This window comes from Dermacentor silvarum, chromosome 1 (genome assembly GCF_013339745.2).
Source record: "Dermacentor silvarum isolate Dsil-2018 chromosome 1, BIME_Dsil_1.4, whole genome shotgun sequence".
Lineage (NCBI taxonomy): Eukaryota > Metazoa > Arthropoda > Arachnida > Ixodida > Ixodidae > Dermacentor > Dermacentor silvarum.
This window is the reverse complement of record NC_051154.1, coordinates 334646263-334659499: the sequence shown is the minus strand read 5'-3', so window position 1 is coordinate 334659499 and position 13237 is coordinate 334646263. Positions and strand designations below refer to the sequence as shown.

The 13237-nt window shown below is 48.6% G+C and overlaps 1 protein-coding gene across 1 annotated transcript; it reads left to right on the top strand.

The window, feature by feature from the left end:
- Positions 1–616: 616 nt before the first annotated feature.
- Positions 617–2657, top strand: LOC119443433 (uncharacterized). Its single transcript, XM_049660464.1, has one exon. The coding sequence runs from the start codon at positions 695–697 to the stop codon at positions 2510–2512; it is 1818 nt and encodes a 605-aa protein (XP_049516421.1). The 5' UTR covers positions 617–694; the 3' UTR covers positions 2513–2657.
- The last annotated feature ends 10580 nt before the right edge of the window (positions 2658–13237 follow it).

Here is a 13237-nt window from a genome sequence, read left to right as displayed (position 1 = left end):
CGCACAGATGTGAACAGATTGTGCAATTTGAGAACATAGAAAGAGCCTGAAGCTTTACCGCGGAGCGAACTAAATTTCTGGTCAAATAAACACACACACAGGTTAATGCGACTAACCGATTCCTTATCACTCACAATCGACCACTTACATACACAAAAACGGTCAACAATCGTCGCCACTAAGACGATTCATCCAAATGATCGCACATGCCACACACGACATAAGGCATCGCCGAAGATGAAGTTGTTGACAGTCCTAATAATCTTCCCGTGAATTCATGTGAGCGCTCGCGAGATAACGCAATCCTGGCTAAAACAAACAAACAAACAAACACAGAAAATATTATAAACAGAACAATGCGCATAGGCGGGTCCATTATTAATTATATGGGCAGCAGCGAAAAAAAATATGCACAGCGAGTTTCAGCCCTGCGCCACCAGGGGGCGAACCGGAGCGAACGTACCTCGCATGAGCTCCGTGAACAACCAATTTTGGTGGCGTGCAAACTACGTTCCGACCAATATTCCTACGGTGTCAGGTCCCTGAAGCTACAGGCTCTCGCTGGACACCAGTTTCATCACCATCGGCCCACCGGGAGGACCATTACGGCCCAAAACCCGTTCGGGCACACCGAACGACAGCCAGCCCTAACCAAGACTACGGCATCATCGCCTCGCCGCGCCGCAGTTGCACGATGCCGGACGACGCGGAGCCCCAAGGCCGCACCGAGGGCGGGTCAGCCACCCCACCGACCCACCGGGTAAGCTCTTTTCAAGGCATGGACGTCGTTGAAGTAGAGGGAGAAACTATTGCACCTGAAGAAGTAACTAAAGAAGCGGGCTGGCTTACCAGCCACCGCAATAGGAGCCGTAGAGCTATAGAGCAGTTCAGCATAATGGCTGATGAAACAAGCAAAACAACTGGCACTGGCGAAGCGCGTTCTGGTGCGTGCCAGAGCGCAGCGCGTACCACCAAGAAACCGAAGCCGCCGCGACAGCCACAACTTCCAAGGGAAGATATAAAGATCATCGTACGGCCCCGCGACGGGCTAAATGTCTCAAAACTAAGTGATGCGCAAATTCGAGATGAAGTATTGCGAGCCGCAGCAGTACCGATTGCAGAGGCGGAAGATGACATATATCGCTCCTGCTTGGAAAAAAATGTCATAGTAATCAGCACTCCGCGAATGGCAAATGCTGAGAAATACAACCACATCAGGGAACTCCAAATTGGAGACACGCACTACGAAGCCACAGCCTACGCCGCCCCACCGGCAGACACCTACAAAGGCGTAATCCACAACATTCCGGACTACGACATTGCGGAGGACATCACCAAAAGTCTCATCTACAAGAAGAACCCCACCATCCTGCAGGCCCGTCGCATGGGCAACACCAACTCAGCCATCATCATCTTTGAAGGCCCAAATGTACCCTTCTACGTCTACTACAGAGGCGCCGAGTACCGCTGCTACCTCCACAAGAAAAAAGTCGAAGTGTGCGGAGCCTGCGGCCGGATCGGTCATCGCGCGGACGTGTGCCCTACCCCCGACAAGAAACAGTGCAAAGACTGTGGTGCCCAAAACCCCGCGGACAATCACAGCTGCAACCCTAAGTGCGCGCTGTGCGGTAAAGGTCACCCCACGGGAGACAAGAGCTGCCAGAGACGCTTTCAGACGCCTTTCCTCATCAAACAGCGCCAGTGGGAAAAACAGCGACAACAACAACAACAAACCTTGCACAACCACAGCGGCGGCGGCGGCAGAGACCCATCGTTGCCACGTCAAGCAGACAAGCAGACAACGGCAGCCCAACGCCCATCCCGATCAAAATCGAGGGACACTGCTGCCGATCGCAAGGCATCCAGATCAAGATCCCCATCGGGACATAGACCCCAAGCTAAACAAGAAAGCAAGACCTCAACCAATAACAACAAGGTGAGCTGGGCAAATGTAGTCTCCCAGTCCGAACCCACTAAGATAGAAAACCCCACGCTCCCCTCTTCTCACGACAGCGAGCTAACTAAAATCAAACAAATGCTCGAAATTCTACTAGCAGAGAATAAGGCCCTCAAGGCCGAGGTAGCCCAACTGAAGGCGACACCGCCGAAAGAAGTTGTACCCGCAGAACCAGAAACTGTCCATATAGAGATAGATGCACCTCCGGCAGTTGCAGAACCTACCACACAATACGCGCAGCCAGATTCCGATACCGAGAGCCTACCCGCGAAGCGCAGAGCGGTAGAACAATCCCCTCCTTCCCAAGGGACAACCGCCCACTCTGGCACCTCTAAGCGTAACATCAGGGAAGAGACGATCATAGAGGAAATCACCAGGGCCATTGATATCAAATTCGAGATAATGCATAAAACATTCCACACCATGATAACAAACCTTGCCGAAAGTTATAATGCCAGAATCGCGGTCCTCGAAAACGCCCAACAAAGGCCTAGCGTAGGGCCCATTAAAGTAACTAAGCCTTACAACCGTCCGACCAACGATGGCCTGGAATAGCGGTAAAAGCGCTATGTACGTCATATGGCAATGGAACTGCCGGGGATTCCGCCGCAAGCGAGGGAATCTCCAGCAGTTCCTACAAACTAAGGATTCCGAAGCTCCAGACATAATTGCCCTCCAAGAGACGGGGGGTCAGGCCATATTATCAGGCTATGCGTCCTTCTGCTCCGATGTATCGGGCACAGGCAAAGCGCCAATCGCTACGCTAATCAAACGAAACATACCGGCACTCATACACGAGACCGGCATTGTGTCCGTAGAACACGTCCTAGTGGAAATTATTCCTACGGCAAAGCGAGGAACTGGCAGCCTGTTTGTGCTCAACGTATACAGCAAGCCTAAACAGCAACACAGATTCCTCAATCTATTCCGGAAAGCAGCACACATTGCAAACAAACAACCACTTGTCATACTAGGCGACTTCAATGCACACTCATCGGCATGGGGCTATCGCACCGATCACCGCAAAGGCCGTCAATTGTGGCTAGACGCGCAGCAGGAGCAACTCACGCTGCTCACAGATCCGACACAACCCACGCGCACAGGAAATAACGTCTGCGTGGACACTACACCAGACCTAACCTTCACCAAAAACGTGTCAGGCGCCACATGGTTCAACACGCAAGAAAACTTGGGAAGTGACCACTTCATAGTGGCCACCAAAATCCAAACGGGACCCGCCAAACCTATCGGCAAACGAATCCACATCACGGACTGGTACAATTTTAGGCAACTACAAACAAACAAAAACGAACCTGCCGTTCCTGAGATTATAGACATTAAGGCATGGGTCGACAACTTACAACAAACCGTTAAGCAGGCGACCATAACCATACCAGAAGAAGCTAATATCCAGGCGGCAGATGCCAAGCTCCTCCACATGTGGGAAGCAAAAGCTAGCTTGGAAAGACGACAAAAACAACAGAAACTGAATAGATCCCTACGCAAACGCATATCGATCTTAAACAAACAAATTGAGGAATATGCTCACCAGCTAACCCGCCAAAGCTGGCACAGTGCATGTGATGGAATGGAAGCGCAAATAGGCATGGCCAAAACATGGCGCATACTTAGATGTCTACTCGATCCCGAGAGCAGTAAAACTATGCAGGGGCATAATCTCAGCAAAATAATCCCTAATTACCCGGGATCAGACACAGACTTAATTAACGAACTCAAGAATATATACATCGGAAACCATTCCAAAATGCCCTTACCCGCATACACGGGAGATCCACACCCAATAATCGACGAACCAATCACGGAAGCTGAAGTCCGTGAGGCCATACACGGTCTACGAACGCACTCCGCTCCGGGTCCGGACGGCGTAACAAACAAAACTATACGGAACCTGGACGATGACTCTATAGAAGCACTAACTAAGTATCTGAATAAGTGTTGGGAGACTGGCCACATCCCTCAACAGTGGAAGGAAGCTAAAATTGTCATGATACCAAAGCCGGGCAAGAGGTTGCAGCTACAGAACCTAAGACCCATCTCGCTCACCTCCTGCCTAGGGAAACTTCTGGAACACATCATCCTTACTCGCCTAAACAAACACATGGAAGCGCACGACCTGTACCCTCACACGATGATTGGATTCAGACCCAAGCTTTCCACGCAGGACATTATGCTTCAGATTAAGCACCAAATAATAGACGGTGATCAGAGCTCAGAACTTGATACCCGGGCCATTCTTGGCCTTGATCTAACCAAAGCCTTCGACAATGTTCATCACGAAGCCATCCTAACCCAGATAAACAAACTAGGAGTTGGCTCCAGAGCATACAATTATATAAAAGACTTTCTTACAGACAGGACAGCCACAATCACCGTCGGTGGGGTAACCTCGGAGAGCATTTCGCTCGGGAATCGAGGGACACCCCAGGGCTCGGTCCTGTCTCCCTACCTCTTCAACATGGCCATGCTAGAATTACCAAGCAAGCTAGCTAAAATCCCTAAACTACAGCATAGCTTATATGCAGACGACGTGACACTCTGGGTAACCGGAGGGAGTGACGGAGAAATCCAAGAAACTTTGCAAAGCGCGATCGAAGTCGTCACAGAATACGTAACACCTAAAGGACTCTCCTGCTCCCCGCAAAAGTCCGAGTTACTTCTGTATAGACCCACTTGCAGAGGCAGGAAAACTGTCACCACACCCCCTCAAATCATGCTCAAAGCTAACGACCAGGACATCCCAATAGTTCCGAGCATCAGGATCCTTGGACTCAGAATACAGGCCAATGGACACAACAACGAAGTGATAAAGGCACTAGACTCGCACGTACATCAAACAACAAGACTCATTTCGCGCATCGCCAACAGACACCATGGCATGAAAGAAACTAATTTACTCAGATTGGTACAGGCTTTTGTAATAAGCAGAATAGTGTACGCTAGCCCATTCCTGCAACTAAAGAATGATGAACGCTCCAAAATTAACCTCATGATCAGGAGAGCATACAAGCAGGCTCTACACCTACCAATTACGACCGCAAACGAAAAGTTTGAGGCTCTAGGAGTACACAATACTCTTGACGAGCTCATGGAAGCCCAAAGAATTGCCCAACTGGAGAGACTCTCGCGTTCTCCGACGGGGCGACACATTCTCCAATCACTCGGGATTACATACAACACCCAATTCGGACCAAAGCGGGACATTCCCACAGAGTTAAGAAAACACATACACGTCCCACCATTACCTAAGAACACTCACCCTCTGCATAACGAAGAGCGCAGGCAGGAAAGAGCCAAATCCTTACAAAAACGCTTTGCAAACTCTCAGGACGTGGCCTATGTAGACGCTGCCCAGTATCGTGACCGAGACGTTATGACAGCGGCTGTACTAGATCAGCAAAATCAAATCATCGCTGCAAGCTCAGTTATTACAACCTCGCCGGAGGTCGGGGAGGAAGTCGCAATCGCCTTGGCGTGCGCTTCCTCCGCAGCCAAATTCATAGTCAGCGACTCAAAGACAGCTATACTAAATTTCGCGAAAGGGCGCATTTCGCCTGAAGCCCTCAAAATTCTGGCTAGGGTACCCGAGACCCGGCGCAGATGGACGCAACTCGTTTGGGCACCGGCGCACTCCGGTCTTCCGGGAAACGAAGCTGCTCACAGTGCGGCGCGAGAACTGGCAATCCGCGGCTGCACGACAACCTCTTGCGAGGAGCAGTTCGAATCCCTCCGCCGTTCAGGCAGGGACCGGATGGTATCCTACAAGGAAATTCTACAATTCTACCGCCAGGGCAGGAGGCATTACCCTGCCGCTCACAAAAATTTAGATAAAAAGCAATCAGTTACCTGGCGCCTTTTACAGACGCACACTTTCCCAAACCCAGTGACGTACAGTCACCTCTATCCTGGGCTATATACAGCAGATTGCAAATTATGCGCTGGTAGAGCCGATCTTCATCACATCATGTGGGCATGTCCCCTGATAAGGTACAAAAAACCCACTAGCTTATTGCCTCCCCTTCCCATCACTACCCTAGAGCAGTGGGAGACTGCACTGCTCAGCTCAGACCTGGATCTCCAACTCCGTGTCATCCAGACGGCCGAAGACGCCGCCAAAGCACAAGGCCTGGCCGCCGCCTGAGGAAGAAGAGGAAGGGCCCTCCCACTCCCCTCCTCCCTAAACTCCATCTCGGACAAAATAAAGTTTATACTACTACTACAGCGAGTTTCACTTCGCCTGTTCAACTGGTCGACTTGACTAGGGAATTTCGGCCTCCATTCTGGGTACATGAAAGAGCTAGTTTTGGTGAGCAGCCCAGAGTTGCCAGCATGTTTTCTATACCGCTAACCTTGGGCGATGTTCCGGTCGGTATTTAGCTCGCGCACCATCGACACGCCGGCCTCACGTCGTGCATGCCTTCAAACAACATAGCCGGAAGTGCTTCTAGCTCTCCTGCTGGAAGTTCCGATGGGGCAACCAATCAGCGGCAAGCGAGGTGTGTTTGTAAACACTGAAACCGTCTATAGTGACAGAAAATCACTCGGGATTTTGTATGTCCGAACAGTATACATCTTGGGATTTTGTATGTCTGAGCTGCATGCATCTTTCACCAAAGCGTTTACAATATATATATATATATATATATATATATATATATATATATATATATATATATATGTGTGTGTGTGTGTGTGTGTGTGTGTGTGTGTGTGTGTGTGTGTGTGTGTGTGTGTGTGTGTGTGTGTGTGTGTGTGTGTGTGTGTGTGTGTATTTGCTCGCATCTTGCTTATTCAAGGCATGCGGCGCTTTTTCTTGGTCCTTAAATATATGTTTCTATTTTTCCTGGTCGCCAAGGTACACGGACGTGGTAGAAGGTGCAAAGGTTTCTGGGTATGAATATTCGCGTCGGCCACAACGCTCATCTGATGCAAATGAAAGTGGGAAAAACTTGTGTGAAAGTCGTAAAAATAGTATGCTACTAACCTGCGCCGAGGCCCGAAGGAAGGCTCAATCCCAATCTTTATTTCGCATTCATTCATTTAGAAAAATGAACGCTGGAAAAAGAACTAAAAGCTGCTTGTTTGCAGCTTGACAAGGTTCTTGCCGCTATGGACATAATAAAACAAAGTTCGTACACTTAGTGTGTGCAGTGTACAATCAATGACAGAGTGTAGGTGAAAATCTGTAAGGTGAAATGTACAATCAGTGTTGCAAAGCGGTTTATTTAGTCAGTACAAATGGCATGTATGGATATACAGTATATAAGAGACATGCATCATTATTTTCATTTGCTGAAGGTAAAAAATTATCATATTACATTCCATTGACATATGAAAACACAGACAGAAAATAAAGGTGTCTATAGATGTCTTGCAGGTTACATATATCTTATGCGCGAAAATGTTACACATGGTAAAAAAAAGTTTTAAAAATATTTTTTGTTGAGGTACAGATGTATAATTTCATACAAGTACTCGTATTCTAGCTTGTATGTTACTGAAACGCAAAAACACTTAATTAAAGGAAGGAAGTAAGTATAGTGACTTCCCATAGCCAAAGGTATTTTATGAAAATAATTCCTCAGTTTGAATTAGGAAGTCTAGTATCGTTTTCCTAGTAATGTCAGTTATCTCGATACCATTTTCATGTAGTTTATTTAATAAGGATGAGACGCGATTGGGATGGGACGCTCACTATAAGAATGAAGCAAGAAGAATACTAATATAAGCAGGACGGCTCACTATAGAGCAGCTTCACAAGCAGTTTTTGACGAGATATAGCTGCAAGAACGCTTGCCGACTTCCGTATTCTCTGCACTTTACTACGGTAACTAATGGCGTATTAACCGCAATGAACAAACTCGCGTTTGTTTTTTGAAAAACCTGCGAAACCCAATCCGCTTTGACGCTACAGTTGTTGCAAGCGCGATCGCACTTTCACAGACTGCATTCGAGACACTACTATTGTGCTCTACAGCGTTATAAACAAGACTATGGTCACCCAGAGGATAGTTATTCCACCATCTCGGCAATTAAAGCAGCCGGCGTCCTGCCGCCGCGCAGACGGGATCGAGTCGCGGCGGCACTCTACGTCGGTGGCGCCCTCAGTGAAGTGAGCGGCGGCAATTTGCAACTCTGCCGACGGCGCCTCCCTATTGCTGTCTCGGCGTCTTGACAGGCACAGAGTTTATCGAGGAGGCTATGACTGTACTCGCATGTGCTTGGATCTATCGCGCTTCGCAGCGAGCCTTCCCCCACTTCCCTTCCCCACCGGCCTCCAGCGTTCCATGACGGCGGCAATAAATAGTTAGGCAATCCCTCCTTTAATAGATGTGTAAGTGGTTCATGTGGAAAGGGAAAGGTTGACGCTATCTTCTGCAGCCCCTGAGGGAGCACGGCTCAGCGCCAATTACTAGATGCCTGCCGCGTGGTCTGGTAAACCCGGTTTCGTGCTCTCTCCCTTTTTCTTCTCCGATGATGATGATGGTGATTTATTGGCATCCCCTTTGAAACGGGGCGGCGACAAATAGTCACCTAGACTGCTTGATTTAATCAGGTATACTATACATGTTGTTTATCTAGCATTTTTGTATAACTCTCATTATTATTTTTCTTTTTTTTTAAATTTACCTTGTGCCGCTGCCTATGATTTTAAGAGATAAGGTCGTATCCATCTTTTCCCTGCTTTTTTTCCACCAGTACTCCAATCGTCTCTTGCTGATCTCTGCGGCTGATCTGTTTATGTTTCCTTCCACTTTGAAACCAAGCGCTTCTGGGAGTTGCACGTTACCTACGGTTCTCGCTGGGTGGATCCCGTCGCATTCCATCAGGATGTGCTGAGTGGTTTCTGGATCTTTACTGCAGCATGCACATGTCTCATCTAGTTCCGAATATTTGTTCCGATATGTTTTCGTCCTTAGGCAACCGGCTCGAGCCTCAAATAGCAAGGCACTGCCCTTTGTGTTATCGTACAGATTTTCTCTTCTAATTTCTTTCTTCTCATTCTTGTAAATCTCCATTGTCTTTTTTGTTTCCATTCTTTGCATCCAATTCACGGTCTCTATTTCTCTCACTTTCTTTCTGATGACTCCTGGTTGTCTATTTGCAGTTACGCGAAAAGGCAACGAGCGCTGCTTGTGGCGCATGTCTGCAACCTAGATCACGTGCTGCGGCCTCTGAGATTACCGTAGCATCTGTTACCGTGTCTGAATCGGCAGGCGCTATCGAAGCGCTGGCGGAAGTCTTCGGCCGCCGCTGCCATCGCCGCCGGAAGTTGAAAAGGCAACGAGCGCCGCCTCACGGAATTTATGCTGAACTAAGGGAACCGCCGCCCCAATAGGCACCGGGCGGCCTTCGTAAATCGCCAGCGGTAGAGTGACCTAGAATATGGGAGAGTGTCCAAAGCACGGTGTGAGAAGAACAGGTGATCCGACGACACGGCGACCGCTGCTGCGCAACGCGTCTCACTAATGGTGGAGTTTCACGTCTGCACCGCTGCACGGCAGCACATGTCAGGAGGCTGAAAAAGCGGGAAATTCGAACGTCTAAACAATTGTAACTGTACGTAAAGCGCCTTTACAATAATTAAAACTAACTTTTTTACTGTTTCTGTGTGCCACTATACTAATTGAAATCGCTCAGGCGCCGAAACAGATGATAATTACTCCGGCATTGCGGTCGCGTCGCTGGATCCAGCAAATGGCGTTTGACAATGCCTGGAAGCAGTCGCAGAAAAGTGGTGCGGGCAGACGATAAGTTATCTTTTCTTAATATTTTGCAACGTTTGCTTTACCGTTGAGCAATCAGTCACCCTTGTTCTCGGTAAGCGCTTAATAAAGTGTTCCCGTGGTATACATAATGGAAAAGGATGAATCCGTTTAAACAATCGCAAGAAAGGGAAGAAGAGAGATTTGCCGTTTGAGCCGCGACGTTGCCTGGCGGAGACGGATCCAGCCTGTGTTTCCAAGAAGTGTTTCGTTCCAAACTGCAAGAGTGAATATGACTCGTGCAAAGACAAAGTATGTATGTTCAGTGTCCCTAAAGAGACGAGTCGACTGCAAGCATGGCGGGATGCCATACAACGTGAAGACCGAGTTTTGCGGCCAGAGGACTACGTGTGCGAAAAGCACTTCGACCCAATGTACATGTCAAAAACATGGACGGCAATGCACAACGGAGTTGTTTTAGCCAGCACGACCCGAAGAGTTTATCTAGCTAGAGATGCTGTGCCGACTCATTTTCCGGCTACTTCACACTACACTTTCAAAGAGCTGTGTTCCGTGACAACTGACGCCTGCGAAGCGCTACCGAAAGAAAGAGCAATATAGGCAGAAAGCACAAGCGAAAAAGAAGAAACAGAAAGCCAAATGTAGTGAATCACGAGTTACTGGAGCTAGCAACTGACGTGCCAATAGAAGACGGCCAGAACCAGAATAGCGAAGCCAACACCGAACAGACTCCAGCTGACGGCAAGCGCAAATCAAAACCTGAAGGCAGTGAACTACAAGAACCGCAGGCAAAAGTATATGTGATGCAAGAGACAAGAGCTCAAGAGACTTCTCGTGTGGACAAGAAAACGTTAGCCATAGCAGCTCAGCAGTCTACAAGACCTCACAAAATTCAGGACTTCAGGGCAGCATCACATGACGGTAACACCGACAGCATCAACTTCAACACGCTCTTTAAAAATCCGTCTCGCCAGGAATAATGTCACAGCTGGGTATGTATATTCTACATCGCTGGACTTCCTTTCTGTTGGTTTGCAAGTGGCTTTCATTTGTTTTTCTGCTGCCTCGTAATTTTGAATAAAAAAATCAAGAACGATCGGCGTCTTCTATCATGAATATTTTATTAAGGAGCATGCGTATAAGGATATACGCATGCAAGGTGCCGCATGCTTCATAATAAACAAACAGCCTTTAAATTGGTGCTTTTTGGACCCAATACTATGCACGGAGCCTGTATGGGAAACGCGCAAACTAAATTTTCGTTTGAGTCTACAGAACAATGATAGCACAGTTCACCGCATTACGCGAAAGCGCTTATATATACACTCAGGAGGACATGGTACGCGGTACTCCCCTACGCACTGTTTTCGCATGAGAAATGAAAACGGGGACGCAGCGTATAGTGACGACAGATAGCAACTCGTCATCGAAACGTAACTTGCAAAATGAATTGTCAGCTGCTCCAACAAAAATGCGGAATGTTAGCGCCGCTTTGAGCGAAATATATGCTTTTGATTTTAAAATGCAGCAAGCCTAGCGACACTCACAAAAAACTCTTTAAGCTATCGGAAAATTGAGATGATAACCTCAATATGAGAGCGTTAACACTAACAGGCGCTCTGAAAAACGCAGGCTGAAACAGCTGAAACGCGCGCGCTCAGGGTATGTTTGCCCACGGCCCCCAACGCCCAGACTCCTAGTCGCGTGCGCCACCTAGCGGCATCCCAACATTAGTGAGACACGCCGCGCGCTTCCGTCGGATCACCTGTTCTTCTTACACCGTGGTCCAAAGCGCCGTGCGAATGCATGGGAGGAGCGAGGACCTCTTTGTGGGAACTCCCGCGCAGCGGCGCCACTGTACCGGACCCGTGGGCTCTAGCCACCGTACGCGGGCTTTCTCCGCTGCGGAAGCCGCGCCAAGGAGGCGGGCGTCTGCTACGAGCCTGGTATTTTGGTTGCTATTAGCCAACATCGCGATAATTTGGGAGATATTAAGTACCACGTCACCGCAAGGTAATACCGCAGTGACTCACCACACAGAGAACGCGTTTGCCGGCTGTGAATACGGGTATTTTGTCTATTTCCTTCTAGCTCGCTTGGTCCGCGCTTACGCGGCTGTTTGAGTAACGCATTCCGCGCGCTTACTTCATTTAGTTATGCGTGGAATGAGCAACGTGAACGTGCTGTAGAAGAAAATAAGCTGGATACCACGATAATAACCAAGAGAACGCAGCAGATATGGCTAGCTCGTGCTAACGCTTTTACACCCTATCGTTTCCTTTCTTTTATTTCATGTACTCGGTTTGCTTTACAAGACTGCATCCCAGGCTCTGTTGTTTCTTTATTAAGGCGAAATCCTTAACTGGGCTCTTGGGAAGCGGAATGTAACTGTTGGCCGATGCGGCGGTACCAAAAATAAACACAAACAGCCTAACTCTCGCGGCTCGTTCACTTAATTGGTATATATACCAAAGTATAGTGTGGAAAGGCACAAATGTGTGACTAAGATGACTGATGGGTCATGGAATTAGTAACTTGACATGCTTACACTCACGTCACGATTAACGATAACAATATGACGTGTGCTCATATGACGACGGCGAGAAATCCCTCTGATGCTGTGGTTGTGACGAGAAAACGTGTTGAATGCCAATCTCGATCTCAACGTGTCGAACTTACCCATATATCATGAATAACTGAGAGCACAGGTAAAGGGTAATAATAGTAATGATAATTTCTAGGGTTTTACGCCCAAAAATCACAATATGGCTATGAGAGACGCCGCAGTGGAGGGCTCCGTTAATTTCGACCACCTGAGGTTCTTTAACATGCACCTAAATCTATGTACACGGGTGTTTTATGCATTTCGCCTCCATCGAAATGTAAGCCGCTGTGGCCGGGAATCGAACCCGCGTCCTCGAGCTTATCAGTACAACCTACCAAAGCCACTAAGCTATAGTACGGCGTGTACGTATAGGTAAAAAGTTGTCGCAGTTTCGCCTGAAAGGCGAAGCATCAATTGCGATAGCAAACTTGTAGAGAGCTATACGGAGTAATGATATTAGCTTTATCAGCTGTATAAACTTGGACATGCAGCAGCATCGGCAACACGCAGAACTGTTGTCGACGCCATCGGCGTTTTGCCCGCGTTCGCTCAAAATGCGTGCGGCGTTGGTGACTGTTGCCGGAGCCTTTGATATAAATAGGCACTTCGTGCCGCAGCTAAACGTCGCCTCCCTTCCCTCCCCCTCCCCCACGGCCTCTCGCGCGTCCGAAGAAGGCGCGTTTGCTCTACATATATGGTGATTGTAAAGGAGAAAAGAGACGCCTACTTCTGCAGCCCTTAAGCGAGCACGGCGCAGAACGCGCGTTTGTTCTCCGCCGTGCGTTCACTCCCCGTGAAAGACGCGCCCCTCGCGCCCTTTCACTCGCACATACAGCGTTCGGCGCGCGGCGACGATTTCATCTCCAAATGACGTCATACGGAACCTCACGGCGACGGCGACGGCGACGGCGACGGCGACGCCGACGGCAG

What these genes read in the sequence shown, in the direction of transcription:
- LOC119443433 (XM_049660464.1), top strand. Translation starts at nt 695, where the DNA reads ATGCCGGACGACGCGGAGCCCCAAGGCCGCACCGAGGGCGGGTCAGCC.